The sequence below is a fragment of the Labrus bergylta genome, chromosome 1 (genome assembly GCF_963930695.1).
Source record: "Labrus bergylta chromosome 1, fLabBer1.1, whole genome shotgun sequence".
Lineage (NCBI taxonomy): Eukaryota > Metazoa > Chordata > Actinopteri > Labriformes > Labridae > Labrus > Labrus bergylta.
Window position 1 is genome coordinate 16,627,520 of NC_089195.1, and position 15,360 is coordinate 16,642,879.

General features: G+C 40.9%; 1 protein-coding gene across 1 annotated transcript in view; it reads right to left on the reverse strand.

Annotated features, from left to right (window-relative positions):
- Positions 1-14,821, reverse strand: part of LOC110000747 (complement C3) — a 40,052-nt gene extending 25,231 nt beyond the window's left edge. The window contains exons 1-20 of the mRNA XM_020656100.3: positions 14,593-14,821; positions 12,557-12,755; positions 12,222-12,384; positions 11,365-11,459; positions 10,396-10,484; positions 8,729-8,811; positions 8,545-8,632; positions 8,282-8,384; positions 7,996-8,116; positions 7,308-7,423; positions 6,937-7,089; positions 6,733-6,832; positions 4,984-5,078; positions 4,704-4,895; positions 4,446-4,601; positions 4,172-4,298; positions 3,950-4,018; positions 2,901-3,095; positions 2,688-2,808; positions 2,499-2,587 (exon numbers count right to left, since the gene is read on the reverse strand). Of these exons, the coding sequence (XP_020511756.2) occupies positions 2,499-2,587; positions 2,688-2,808; positions 2,901-3,095; positions 3,950-4,018; positions 4,172-4,298; positions 4,446-4,601; positions 4,704-4,895; positions 4,984-5,078; positions 6,733-6,832; positions 6,937-7,089; positions 7,308-7,423; positions 7,996-8,116; positions 8,282-8,384; positions 8,545-8,632; positions 8,729-8,811; positions 10,396-10,484; positions 11,365-11,459; positions 12,222-12,384; positions 12,557-12,755; positions 14,593-14,669 (2,431 nt within the window). The 5' untranslated portion in view covers positions 14,670-14,821. The remainder of the gene's footprint in view (positions 1-2,498; positions 2,588-2,687; positions 2,809-2,900; positions 3,096-3,949; positions 4,019-4,171; positions 4,299-4,445; positions 4,602-4,703; positions 4,896-4,983; positions 5,079-6,732; positions 6,833-6,936; positions 7,090-7,307; positions 7,424-7,995; positions 8,117-8,281; positions 8,385-8,544; positions 8,633-8,728; positions 8,812-10,395; positions 10,485-11,364; positions 11,460-12,221; positions 12,385-12,556; positions 12,756-14,592) is intronic.
- Positions 14,822-15,360: the final 539 nt, after the last annotated feature.

Below are 15,360 nucleotides of genomic sequence, written 5' to 3' on the forward strand. Positions count from 1 at the left end.
ATGGGATACTATAGGAGTGGCAGGTTCAGACACAAAATGAGAGGAAACATATAGCCACACCTCCACCTGTTGTGCCCCTGTCAGCTCTATATAACATATTATTGTCAAGTTCTACTTCACAGTCACAGATTTTGCTGTGAAGCCATGTTTCTGAAAAGGTGAGAACATCAGGTTTTTTCTGGGTTACCCAGACTCTAATTAAATCAGTCTTTGGAAGAAGGCTCCTGATATTCAAATACATATTTTTTATACCTTTAACTTGATCAATTACCGTATTTTCCGCACTATAAGGCGCACTTAAAAGCCTTTAATTTTCTCAAAAAACGACAGTGCGCCTTATAATCCGGAGCGCCTTATATATGGATCAATTGGTTAATTGGTTGATCCATACTGGTTGTACACGGCGCTCAGCGACACTGACTCGGATAATGACGAGAGGGAGCCGGGCATGTTGGATGTCGTATTCGCCCAACTGTTCAATTCGGACACTGAAGAAGAAGAATTCGAGGGATTCGTGGACGGGGAATGAACTGAAAAAGTGAGCTTTACGTGTTATACGTAACTGAACAATGTTGAGTTACGCACTAACGTTTGAATTAGCGGTATCAGACTGTGTTTCTTTTACGTGTTTACAACTGAACAAGGCTGGGAGATATTGTGAATATGCACATTAACGTTTGAACAACGTTGAGTTATTGTGAATGCACTACGTATAAAACGTAGTTTATTATTTTATAAGTTTATAATATTTATTAGTTTTTTTATAAAACGTAGTTTTATACGTAAGTTAAACAATTTCGAGAGTTACTATATTGTGAATGCACTAATGTTTGATTTAGTGGTATGAGACTGTTTCTTTTACTACGTGTTTACTGAATCAGGGAAAAGTTCCCCTCCACGTTTGGGAGAAGAGTGAACAAGGCTGGGAGATATTGTTAATATGCACATTAACGTTTGAACATCGTTACCATGGGAGTGAACGGAGTTGTCAGAACGCTTAATAAAGTTTGACTTTATCTGACTGTTTTGTTGACATTCCCTTTAGCACAGCTCCATCTAGTAGATGCATAACACAACCCCAGTCAAGCGTTTGACTGCAGTATCTTCTATTCTATGCGCCTTATAATCCGGTGCGCCCTATATATGAAAACAGTTCTAAAATAGGCCATTCATTGAAGGTGCGCCTTATAATCCGGTGCGCCTTATAGTGCGGAAAATACAGTATGTATCAGATTTGACTATGCCCCTGGAAAAGGTATCCCTGAGTGGGTGGGGCTGTCTCCCCCCCCCCCCCCCAAGTGGTGGCAAGGCTTATGTATGGTGGGAGGGATTCATGTGGAAACCCTCCCTCCCCATTCCCACAATAATGGACAAACAGACGTTGACAAGATGAGAGTAGTGTGCTGTCGTTGTACGTCCAACTTATTAAAGCACTTGAAAAGGCACCACGCGGATGTAAACATCACTGCCACTAGGAAAAAACAGACAGCCTTTTGCTAGTAATTCTGAACGGGCCAAAGCCATAACAAATGCCAATGAAGTTCTTATATCGACAGAGGGAAATATTAATAGTTCCGATTTTGGGCCCGATTTTCCCCTCCCGGCTTGTCGCATACGATTTTTTATCAGAATAATGTGTGTGTGGAGTCACTACAATTATTTTACAGCTCCCGAACGAGTCGGAGCTTCCCCGAATATCAAACATGTTTGATATTTAAGATTCCTAGTCGGGCTGCTGCAAACGGAAATACCTGCAACAGCCAATGAGAGCGAGCGGACAGGGAAGCCACTGGATGTTGCGCACTTTGACAGATCACAGACATGGCAGCGAACATCAACACAACTGAGCCCTGAGCCAAGTGGAATATTGAAATAGAAGACCAGCTTGTTGAATTATTGCAACAAAACCAGTGTCTTTATAACATCTCCTGCAAGATGTTTGTTTTTTTATTTCTCCCTACACAACAGAGTGCACGCCAGGACAGCCAGCTGACGATGATCGTCATTCATTTTTGTTTATCTACTGAAGTCACGTTTAATCACGCGTGTTTATGTGAGATCTGGATTTGGCCCTGTAAAGTTGTGACAACAAACGACAGGTGTGTTGTTTCCCGGTCGGGCCGAGTCGTCTGGTGTGTGCAGTTGTGGGATTCTAAGATTAAAAATTGGGCAAAAAATGTCTTTATGTCTGTGCTCTCCTACATTTTAAAAATCAGTTAAGATTATAAAATCGTCTAATGTGTGGCCAGCTTCCAGAGGGAGTGTGATTTCACTCTCCGCTGAAGAAGTCATTATTCCATAATATTTTTATATGTATTTTTTTGTGTGCTATAAAATGCTGCATATTATACCTCTAATAGAGTAAGTGACAAAGAGTGAAGTATGCACCGCAAAGGACTCTCACAATGAAGTTGTCTGACTTACATTTTCTTTATCCTAATTAATGTAAAAGAAAAGAAAAAGATGTCATATTGTGCAAAGAAACATAATCCTCTTACCGTGAGTTCTCGACATACTGATGCCAGTGAACTGCCAGGTTGTGATTGAATCTTGCAAAGGAACATTTCTTTCAACATATGTGGTTTCACTGAAACAAAGAAACGTTATCAGTTTGTGGGGGGGGGGGGGGGTGCTAACAAGAAATCTTACTGGTGGTCAGGCTTTATGTATGAAGTTTGTTTACTCACCAGTCAGGGTTTTGTGTAGTGCAAGAGGGCAGTATGATATTATCCAACCAATACCAACTTTCAGGGAACTTGGTGCGGGTAACAACCTCACTGCTGTCCCTGTAACTATCATCCTCCTCACCTAAAATGTGATCACAAAGAGACTGCTGAGCACTTTATTCAGTGGGACTCGTATGTCAACCCTGGTGCCCATCTCTTCTCCATATCTCTTACTTCGAGCCAGTATGAGGTTTTCCTCCTTCCTCTCTGCTTGCTGGTTTTCTATCGCCCTACAGCAGCGCAGGAAGGCATCAACACACGCTTGACCGTCCCCAATGTATTCACTCCGCCTCTCACAACTGTATGAAACGGGGACGTCTCTCATCCCATCAAAACAACAGTCACGCAGCACTCCTTCAAAATCACTCACTGGAAAAAAGAGGGGTGTGGTGGAGAGACGAGTAGTTATGCAATAATGGACAGTACAATGTTTGTGGATGTATATACAGAATGGCATGAAGTCCAAACAGAAAATGTCTTTGTTGATGTAGTGAGCTCTGGATTTTGGATGCAAATTGATTATGAAATCCTATTTAGTTTTTTCCTGAAGGGAACTGAGAAAATAGGGGGAAACTAATGTATGATTTCAAAATAACATTTGGTGTTTGTGACTTATTGAAGAGGCCTCCTGTACAAACACATATTTTGATATTATACTTTATGAGCAGAAGTTCCTAGTTCCACAGGGCCTTTCTGTGGGGAGTTTGCATGTTGTCTCAGTGCATGTGTCAGTTCCCTGCAGGTACTGGTCTTCCTCACAGTCTAAAGACATGCTTGTTAGGTTAATTTGTGATTGGTGTGACGTAACTAACAGTAACGGTCAAAGGTTCTTATATCAGAAAATTTCTAGTGCTGAACTGTCACATTAGCTGTGTCCATGTAAGTCTAGTGTGCTGGGAAGAACTTTACTTGCATAGAAATGCATTTTAAATGATCAAATCGCTGCGTTTAAATCAGGCCATCAGTCGGTTTGTGTTACTGATAAAGAGTTCAGCAGACCGACGCACTCGGATCTAAAACATTTGGATTAGCTTCTGATTTGGATCCCTTAACTTGACACCTCTAAGCATTACATAAGCCACTTTCACACACAGAATTCACAGAACAAGAGTGCAGTGCGTGTAGGAAAAGGGGCTTTAGTCACATAGAAAGAGATTGAATAGTCATGCATACATTCAGTGACTTTAGGTTATCAATGAGGTGATTGGAGCAATGATTCTTACACATGCTGGTTCTGACTTCCATTAGAGTGCTGGCACGTTTCCTCCTGCTGGTGGCTGGACACTTTAAACCTGAAAATGCGAAACACCCTTTAACATGACACAAAAGTCTGTGAGGTGTCCGCGATGTGTTACTCTAACAACAAATTATAAGTAAGGTAGACACAGTAATGTGTTATTGTTAAATAAGTAGAATGAAAACAAACTATGCTAAAGAAGCATCACCTAGTCTGTCGGGAGTCCCTGAAGCGCTGGACTCAAACAACAGCCCTGCGTCGTAGAAAACACCCATACTGTCCCTCCCTCCACCTGGTGTGCAGCCTGTGTCAGCCTTCTCCACAATATCCCACACCTGAAGAGGGTGGAAGTCAGTCATGGACAGAAACACAGACAGAAAAAGCTTGGCTATGGACATCATGTTTGCAGTGTAAACAGTTATTGTACTTTCCATCAAGTACAGCCTCCAAAGAAATTTTAGAAACAAGACCAAAGAAATTACTTTTTTCTGGGTGAGACGGTGCTTGTTGTTCAGGACATAGACGCCTTTGTCCACTGCCACCAGTCCCACTTTGGCCCCTGGGTCTCCTGTAACCTTCATTTTGAATGATCCCCGAGGCTTGTAGGACGACTCGTGCCCCGCTTGTTCCAACGTCAACTGAAGCAGGCCGGAGAGAAAGTAATGTTTTTTGTTGAAGCAGTCAGAAGGCATTTAAAATATACAAACATCAACTTCATCACTTTATGCATGATGTCTCACCGAGCCCATGCAGGACTCCTTGACATTCACCCAAACAGAGTCGGACACCACTTCATTATTATCCGTGTGGTAGAAGGCTATGATGCGGAACGATGGCAGCATTTCTTTAGTGATGGGTATTGTTAGAGCAATCATGATTTGACCACTTCTCCTATAACGGCCATATTTAATCACCTGACCTCTGCTCAAGATCTGAGGACACATATTTAAAACAACATCAGTACGAATCAAACATGAGTGTATACAGAATAATGCAGACTACAGGGTCAAATTCTCTTACCAGGTATGTGATGTCATTTTCTCTGTTTTCCTGCCTGTTGAAGATGAGGTCGATTTTCACAATTTCTCCTAATGTTACTTCAGCTTTACCCAAACCTGTAACATCAGAATTTAACAGTGAAGATGATAACTGCTTTTAGGGTGATAGCTTCACTAACACCTCCATCTATTGTTACATCCCTACCAGAGGTTGCATTGGAATTTCTTGTTGTCTGATATTTTGACAGACAGGGTTAGAAAAATTCTGTGATGTATTATTACCCGTCATTTTAGCTTTTCTGATAATGAGATTTTTTTTATATACTTTATTAATACCCAAGAGGAAATTTGGGTTTTACACTCTGTTATTTTTAGTGACATGCTCACACACACAGGCCCGAATCACACACATGCACAAACAGGACCTGTGGACATGCATTAGTGGAGAGATGTCAGAGTGGGGCTGCTACACACTGCGCAGGGAGCGCACCAGAGTGGTTGGGCATTCGGTGCCTTGCTCAAGGGCACCTCGGCAGTGCTCGAGAAGTGATATCACACCTCTCCAGGTACCAGACCAACTTCCATATTTTGGGTGTTTTTTTATTTGAATGCCTTTATTTAGAGATAGGACAGTGGATAGAGTTGGAAATCAGGGAGAGAGTGGGGAATGACATGCGGGAAAGGAGACACACGTTGGATTTGAACCTGGGCCGCCCACTTAGAAGACTACAGCCTCCATATATTTTGGTCTGCATCGGGAGTTTAACCGGCGAGCCTCCGGTTCCCAACCCAAGTCCCAACGGAGTGAGATACAGTCTAAATCTATCACTGATCGATCATTCAACAAACAATGAAATCACCAGGGTTGTCCAGCGTTGGGTCACAGTGGCAGCAGCTTTAGCAAGTCAACCCAGAAGTTCCCCATGTCCTGGAGGATTCCAAGGTGTTTCCTCGTTGGATGGGATATATTACCTCTCCAACAAGCTCTGGGTCTACCCTGGGGTCTCCTTCCAGTTTGACGTTCCTGAAAAACCTCCAAAGGGAGGCATCCAGGAGGTATTCTAATCAGATGCCCAGTCGTCCTCAACTAGCTGCTTTCAATGCAAAGGAGTATCAGTTACCCCAAGCTCCCTCAGGATCTCTGAGGCCCTCACCCTATATCGAAGGCTCACTTTGGTCATATAGGGACTGGGTGGCCCACATGCAAACTCACATGCTCCCCCAAGAAGCCTAGCAAGGGAAACGAGATGGTTCACAACTCGCACTGCCAAGACAGAATCTGCATTGTTCCTACTGTATCCAGGTTTTACAATCGGCCAGAGCCCGCTTTGCAGCACCGTAAATGCCTTATCCTGGGAGGTTATGTAGCGTGATACCTCGATAGTTGGAGCACACTCCCCATTCCCCTGGATGGGGATCACCGCCCGGTGTGCCAATCCACAGGCACTGTGCCAGATGCCGACACTACATTGAAGAGGAGTGTCAGAAAAGACAGCCCAACAAAGTCCAGATTCTTCTTTGGGTGAATCTCATCCACACCTGGCACTTTGCCACTGAGAAGCTTCTAGGCTTCCTCTGCAACCTCTGCCTTTGTGTGACATTGTAAATTTGTTTGGTATTTATACAATTTGAAGTGCAATATCTTCATGAGAATAATTAAATCGTTTTCTGGATAGCCCTTAGTATTCTTATCAGTGAAAATGATGGACAGCCTTCAGAGTTTTACGTCATTGTTGTTCAATAAATTACATCAAAGACAGAAAATACTCACCTATGTGAATGTAGTTGTTGCTTTTAGTTGTATGAGGGAGAGCCAACATGGTGGCAATTGCCTGCCTGTCACTGGAAATACGAGAATCATTGGTCCTGGCCTAAAAATGGAATAAACAAAAGCAACCATACAAATTATGTTAATTTCTAAGAAGTTGCAGGAATGCAGAAGATGGATAAAAATCATACAATGCCAAAGACCTACTTTAATAAGCATTGAGTTACTGGTTTCCACTGTATTGATGCTAAACCTTGCCATACCATTGGCTTCAGTCATGCCCGGATCCATGACGTAGCCCGGATCCACAAGCACTTTAACACGATTTGCTGGAGTACCATCAGGATTCAAAACCTCAATCTGCCATCAGAGACAAAAATAGCTGAATACTCAAAATGTATCTGTCTGTCTTTTAAAACATTTTACATTTCTTCTGAAAACATATCTGCTGAATTTTTTTCACAAGTGAGATCATATTGACCCAGTGAATGCAACCATAATTAGTTGTATGTGTATGTATTATTTACAATAATTTTAATTGTTAGTTTCAATTAATTCTTTTAGTATAAATAACTTACCGTAACATCGAAGGACATTCCTGGTTTAAAAAATGTGGGTGTTCTCTTGAAGGTTATGGTGTAAGGTGATGTGACAATCTGGATACTTCTCAACTCTGTCTCCACCATTTCATCACCTATTAAAGATACACACAGAAAAAGATACATTTTGCCTCCTCTTCTGAGCTTTCTTGTTTAATAAAGCTTGAATAAAAACTATCACAAACTAGGCTAATGCTCAAGAACAAAACATATTTTGAAGTTTCCAACCAGCAAAAGTGTGCAGAAATGGGAGACATTTTATTAAAATAGCGAAGCACTTAAATCACACAACAACACATTTTTGGGAGGTAACTCTTCAAAAATAAGTTATTTTGCGATAGCAATTAGTAAGACATACAAATTAGCCCTTTTCAGACAGCTTTTTTCACTAAAGTGCCATTACTAAACTCAGCCATCATCACTACTCTTTTGTTGTTGTTGAAACACGGTACAACTGGTGCTCCACATAGACACACAGTCAGCACTGTGCTCCCCCGATGGCTCTATGGAAATCGTCTGGACTCTACCTCCGAAAACGGGACATTATGCCACAGCGACATTCAGATTAAAGGCGAAACGTCAAATATTGCGGCTTGAAATGGCAGTCTGAATAGGGCTATTGAAACACATTTTCATGCATAAGCACAACCACAAGTTTCTCTTTTACCGCTCGCCGTCAGCACACTGACAGCTACATATATGTGCCTCTCCACCAGGCTGAAGATGTTTTGGAAGGTTTGTGTGATGTGCTCTCTCCTCAGTGTGGCCTTTCCATTACCCTTGAAAATCTATTGTGATAAAATATCAAAACACATCATGTCATGTTCAGTCAAGACTTTACTTCAAGATTTGTTTTTGTGTGTGTGTGTTTGCACAGCAGTGGGTCAGACATATATATTACTGAACAATCAGCTAGTAGACTGATGGACAGAGATGAATAAAACTGTGCTCACCGGGACTCTCTGAAGAGAGCTGGGAAAGCTTATTTTTTGGCCATCATACATAACCCCAAAGACCACGTATGCCATCCCATTCATGTCTTCACCAAACAGATACCTAAACAGGTCAAAGGTTAAAACCACAAACATTAAAATATATAAATACATGCACAAGGGAATGGTCAAACTGAAGCAAAAGGAAATAAAAAAAAAACACACAAACCCAATCAATCTGAAAATCAGACTGGGTCTTTGTTAACATAAAGTAAAAAACATACGTAGCTTCAATGTTGACATTGAGCTCTTGACTGTCCACATAGAAAAAGGGGCTCTCAGGCATCAGTTTGACCTCAAAACTGGGAAGCACTGAAAAATCAAAATACTTGCATAATTATCCAATCAGTTCAAAAATTCAAGCTCATTTAATTTTTTACTACAGTTCACATTAGGAAAGGGACTCACCATACTCTTTGACTTCAAACTCTGCAGAAAAGGTCTGCTGTGGGTTGCTTTGAAACTTTGCCACCACCTTCCACAGTCCAGAACTACACACAGGCATGCACACGCACACGCACACACACACAAAATCAGAATTTGACAAATTAGTTCTGCATCTGGAAATCTTAAGCACTGTGAGTGAGAGCCCAAGTTTGAGGGTTTTGAGGCTTTATCTAGGGATTTCCCAATTGGCTCCTTCTAAATTGGGTTTTCTAACTTCCCTGTTTCTCCTGGGCTCCGGTCTGTCGACCTTAGTGACTGTATGGCTGTACAATAGGAATGGTATTCCATCCCTGCCTGTCATCTCCCTGTCGCGAGAGATTCTTGCTGTGGTGCAGTAATCTTTTGTTCCTGCAGAGCTGTAGCAAAAGTCCCCTCTTCCTGTTCATCTGTAATAAAAGTTGGCTGTTCCTGTTGATCCAAAGCAAAGGTCCCCTGCTCCTGCCAAGCTGAAGTAAAGCTCCCCTGTTCCTGCTGAGCTGAGACAAAGGACTCCTGCTCCTGGTGAGTTTTGAGGCCGTAACACACCAAGGTGACCACCAGCCGTCGGTTCGCCAGTGGACCCCTAGTTTTTGTGCTGTGTCCAGCTCCGTCGCTACCCAGTTGGTCTTTTTTTGGCCGACTCTACATGTTAAATCGGAGGAGCCGTCGCCGGTGTGGTTGGGGTTAGGAATCTCTCTGATTGGCTGTTCAGCTAAGTGAAACAGGAGAGCCAGTGCACGAGAAGAAATATGGAAGCGCCTCTTCTATTCTTGTTCCACTAATAAAAGACCAAGGGCTGACAACGCCAGTGCCATTTTCAACTTTTTATCAGACATTATTCTCCATTAGAAGTACATAACGAGTTTTGAGAGACAGCGGTAAGAAAATTGTCTTCTCGTATCACAACAACAGTTTATTTATCTGCATTCTTCCTCATCCTTTTCCAGTTTCCCCTTTTTGGAATGACGATTACAGACTGCCACCGCCTGCTGGCATGAAGAGTTATTGCCTCTCACGCATGCGCAGAACGTACGTGGTGGTTGGCCATTGGCTGCAGTCTGCAATGTGTTCTAGTGCAAGATTTTGGCCAAGAAAAAGGCGTCGCCCACCGATGCCACAGGCGGCCTACATCACCACCAGTTCTTGGCCATCTGCTTGGTGTGTCAGGGCCTTCAGTAAAACTCCCCTGTTCCTGCTGAGGTGCATCACCTGTTCCTGTTCAGTAGTAGCAAAGGTCCCCTTCATTCAGAGCTGTTCCAGAAAAACCCTACTGTCCTACTTAATGTCCGCCCTCCCACTGTATTTTTAGTAATATTTACAGTGATCCAGTTGGAAAGGATTCAAATCCTACGTAAATCTGTCCTGGATATTGTCTGTCGGTTCAAGTACTGTACCCAGCTGGATAAAGGGAGGAGTAGAAAGGACATAGGGGACAATCATTACAGCTTGGTTTCATATCAGGCACATTTCTCTGCATTGTATCAGAAGCCTTGACATGAACAGAATATCTGTAACTGTATTTTTTTTCTTGCCACCTTTTGAACCCTATTTATCTTACCTTTATCTTTGTTTTTTGTTTTTTTGTGGGGGAGGGGGAGCATGCTGGGTTTCCAAATGTTCACAATGAACTGTAAACAGTATCAACTCACCTGACTATTTCACCTAGTGTGTAACTTCCAGAATAAATTCCTGATGTTAAAACACGAAGATCAGTTTGTGCAGTGATGCCGTCTGGAGTCTAAAGATGTAAACAAAAGAGCTTTCAACATCGTGCTTCACAAATGTATGCAGCTTCCGTTTGCAGGTGTGTCATAATGCTAACATAATTAATTAATTTGAACTGATTTCTTAAAGTATACAGTAAATCAGCATAGGCTATTTGTCATACATTGAACTACTCATTCTTCTAGTAATAAGTCAGAAAAACTTTGATTATCTAGGCCTGCCCTTAAAAACCAAATGCCTGGCTAGTTACTTCTTCTTCCGCGGGATCTAAGTTTATTAATGCGAGATCCTGCAGGGGATGGGTAACCCACAAAAAGTTCCTTAATGGGTAAAGAATATATAATCATGGGCACGGGTAAAAATGAACAAAATGCAGGGAGGTAGCAGGTGAGAAGAAACAGAAAAATTATTTGCAGTATTTGTAAGTGTGTGTGAGAGAGAGAAAGTGCAGTGATACCTGTGACTGCTTATCTGTGCGTGTGTATCTGCACCGGCACGTGTGAATGTCCGTGAATGAACAGTTCTGCCCTTGTTGTAGCGACAGTATGATGTCACTATAAAGCGAGTGAGTGTGTGACTTTTGTTTAATCACAGGTCTTGTCCGGTTGCATGTCTATTTTTCCAGGTGAGGATTTAACAGCGGGATAATTGCAGGTAACGGGTCAGGTTTCAGTACTGAGCTTCACAGGTTGGGGCAGATGCGGGTCAGTAAAATTGGACCTGTGCAGGACTCTGTATTAATGTACTTCAGCACGTCTGAGGTAGACAATCCAAGATTCACAATGCATGAGTCCTTTGGCAAATTATTTTAACAAATGCTAATTAAGATTAGGGACTCAGTGCTCAAAGTGAGCCAATATGTCTTAAAGTTCTATCAAGAAGCAGTTCATTACCAAAATGTCAATGGAAATTGAAGCGTCAATTTGAGTGTTATGCTCTCTCTCCACGGGCTCCATGCTGGGCGACAGACCAAACATCCTGAAAAGGACTAAGAGAGAGAGAGAGGGACACTCCTTTATTAAACATGTTCTTTAGTTTGGTTGGAAAAATGTAGACACAACACAGCTGATAGCAGGATTTGAACCTTTTACCATGAATGTATCTTTAAGTAAAACAAAGACACGCTCAATGCATCCATTACATACATATTGTAAGCTTTATGAGTGAAGTAAATTCATATATTTTAGTAAATGCATGTATTTACGTTGAAGATAAAAATATGTTTACAACATTTATATAGTGAACTATTTACATATTTGAGTTTACAAAGTTAATATTGATATATTTACACATTCTAATAATTCAATAAAATATATTGAATCTACTTCTGTGGTTGTCTTAATGTTTGCCTTAAGTTTAATCATCCTAGCATCTGATTGGCTAACAGCAGGACATGTGATGAGTAACAAGGAAGTGTTGTTTTTGTTGTGTAGTGGAATCAATGTGGCTGACAGTAAAGTGCTGCTGAAAATGTTAACCCATCCTGCTGTTTTTCTTAAGTAGAGTGATCCATCCACCACTCATCGGACCCTCACGTTACAATATTAAATTGTGTTTTATCTTGTTTGACTCTATTATCATGGAAATCAATCAATGTTTCCCCACTTTGAGTTTCATTTTGATTGACTTATTTGTTGAAGCTATTGCATGTTTTCTGTCTTATATGTATCTTTTAATTTTGAAGTTCTTTCCCCTCTCTGCTCAATGAAACAGTATTGAACTTTGCACATATTTAAACATGCAGACTCACCAATGCTGTTTGGAGTATAGATAGTCTTGTCAGTCTGGATAAAGATGTAACCAGACTGGAAGGACACTAAGACGACTTTCTCCAGCAGTCGATCAGGAAATTGAGCTTGCAGAACAACATACTGCTTCACTTTGGGATCCTTATTGAAGTCTCCTACAGGGATCTGAGATTAGACACAGAATATTTAAGACCAGTATTGCAAATTATTAGAAGTAGTACTGAATGAGCCCGTAATGCACTTTCAAATGCAGTAACTTAATATCAAAAACATCAATTATTTTAATGTGTTCCACTGCTGTCAATCACATTTCATCATGCTGGAATTTCCACATTACCGTAACTTGTGCAAGGTGCTGGTATTTTTTTGCCTTAGTGAGTGTCACAGTTGTTGATACCAGCGTGCTGGTTTTGGTTGGATGGCTCATCACACTGATTACAACATTCATATTATGTTGAAGTTTGCAATCTTGTATTTCCACAAAGATATTTTCTGCTGTTCCTATTCGCAACAGGTTTGGGGCAGAAATCACCTCCCTGAATAGACAGCATGAGAGAGAGAGAGAGAGAGAGAGAGAATAGACCAATTAAGCAGTTGCGTGCACATTGTGGTAGAGATAATCACAGATAAGAAGGCCAGATCCCTGGTATAAGTGGAAAAAAGGTCTTGTTGTGCCTTTGGATGTCAAATGGTAACATGAAAAAAAAAAAAAAGACCAGACATCTACTGTATACTGTGTCTTGTGTAGCTTTTTTTATGTTCTTGCTGATAGCTAGGCAGTACGTCTATCTTTACTTCAAAAGAAACATCCCACAAATCTCAGTATTAAATGATCTGGATTTGACCGCAAAGCTCAAAGTAGTAAGACAACAGTTTTGCCTTGAGTGTGCCCAATCATGATGTAAACACGGCTCCAACAACAGTACATCTGTTGGGACTCACGCTTCTCACTCATTGTAGACAGTCATGACTCAGAGAAATTTAGAGAGGGTATACTTGATTTCTGATGTATTCATGTATAAAATATTCCACATTCTTCTTTTACGGCATTGGTGGGCTAAGTTTGAATACTTCAATTATTATTTGGAATGGGACGATGAGTATGACCTTCACTATGGGTTTTCTACTTTGAGTTAATTATTGATTATCCTGACAGACGGCCTACTAGATAAATAAAACATTTCAACATTCATGTTGGTTATTTGCTATGCAAACTCAACATCTAGGTCATTTTACTGGAACTAGTTACAATTAAATCCCAGAATTGTTACACAAACATGTGGGACGTGGAAATTATTAACTAAATTTACGAGAAATCAGGTAATTAAAGTGTATCTCATTGCAAATACTGAAATTGATTTGACTTATTGTTGCACCCATTTCAGTTTAGCTCCATGACATAAATAAATATTTCATCATTACATTCTTTAATACTTTGGAAATATCAACCACTCTGATTAAGAAATGCAGCACATTATTTTGTTTAGCACACAGGAAGGGGGACCAGGCTCTCAAAGCATAAAAAATGTAAAAAACAATTTTTTTTTGGAGTGCCTGGTTTCCTCCCTTCTCCTCCTTGTGTGTTTAACTTTTCCCCTGTTTTCCAAAAGTACCCAACACTTCTTTTTACAGTTCTTCATCTACTTGAATCACATTGAGTCATCTCCCTGGCCTTAAAAGACAACAACACAATGAACAAACTTAAGTCAACTATTAAAATTAAATAAACTCACCAACAAGGGCATCCTTGCTTTAAATGCTTTTCTTATCAGCAAAGCCAAGGAGGATGAATTATGTTACCTTGACTGCATCCTCTGACACTTATCATTGAGAATAACAGTCACTCGGTTTATACAGGAGATATTATTTAGAAACGCTTATCTCATCAAAAGTCTGGATACATGTCTCACAGTCTTCATATTTCTAGGTTGTGTCTCCTCAAACTTTTCTTTCCCCTTTTATTTTGGGTGTCTAAGGGGAATTAAAAAATGTTAAAATAAAATCCCTGTGAATCAATTTTCTTTTCACTGAATTGATAGAAAGGACCACAGAGAAATACTAGATCAATGCATGTCAAATAACTGAATTAGGAACTACCTAAAAACCTCCTCCACATGACTACAGCATTTCAACAAACATATTTTGCTCTATGTTTTAGAATTATCCATTTAATAATAAGTAAAATGAACAGTTGACTCCTGTACTATAAATAAAGACTTTCAATAATTCAAGAATGGGAACTAACAGGTTAGTTCCACAAACAGTAACAAGGTTACAAAGCCAAGGATTAAACATCTTAGGTCTTTAGGCGTAGGAGATTGCATTGCATTCAGGGTTTAGAATATTGTGCCAGGGGAAAGCGTGTCTACTTACAACTGAGTTTGAGCAGCCTGAGACTTGAGTGGGGAAAAGACCAGAAAGCCCAGCAGGCACAGCTGGGTCCAACACATCCTTCTATTGGATCCAGTATCTGCTCTCTATAAAGAATCTTACTACAACACTCTTACTTTATACACTGACCTCCCACTGTCATGGACTCTGCTAGAGATTCCTGCTCCTCAAAAAATCCTCCCTCCTGCTGCTACTCCTGCCCACACCCCTCTGCTCATTCTTCAGTCTGCACCTGCCAGCTTCTCCCTCCAGTACACTGTCTCCACCTATTGGTACCTTCCCTGTATTGTCTCTCAGCCAATCAGTGGCCAGCCTTCTCATTCTGCCACACACCTGTTGCTTGTTTGCTCATTTACTCCTCAGTACTTAAACAAGTCAGTTTGCCTTGGTTGTTGTCAGATTGTAGGTTGTTCTCCTGCCTGCTTCGGTCCTGCCTGATTGTATGTACTGCCTTTTGAAATTTTGACCTTTGCCTGTTTTGAGCTTTTGCCTGATTCCTCTGTACTTCTACCTGGTTATCCTGATTTTTGATTTTGACCTCTGGAATGGACTGAATTTTGCTCTGCCTGAAAACTTCAGTAAACTCTCAGTTTTTTCCTTACTCCTGCCTCTGCCCTGTGATACTGCGTGTGGGTCTTCTCTGATTTGTAACACCCTCCGCCTGAAACTTGAGATTTCAACAACATTGTCATTTATGGCAAGGTTCATAATGTTTCCAGTCCATCTATGATAAGAAAAGTCTACAGATAG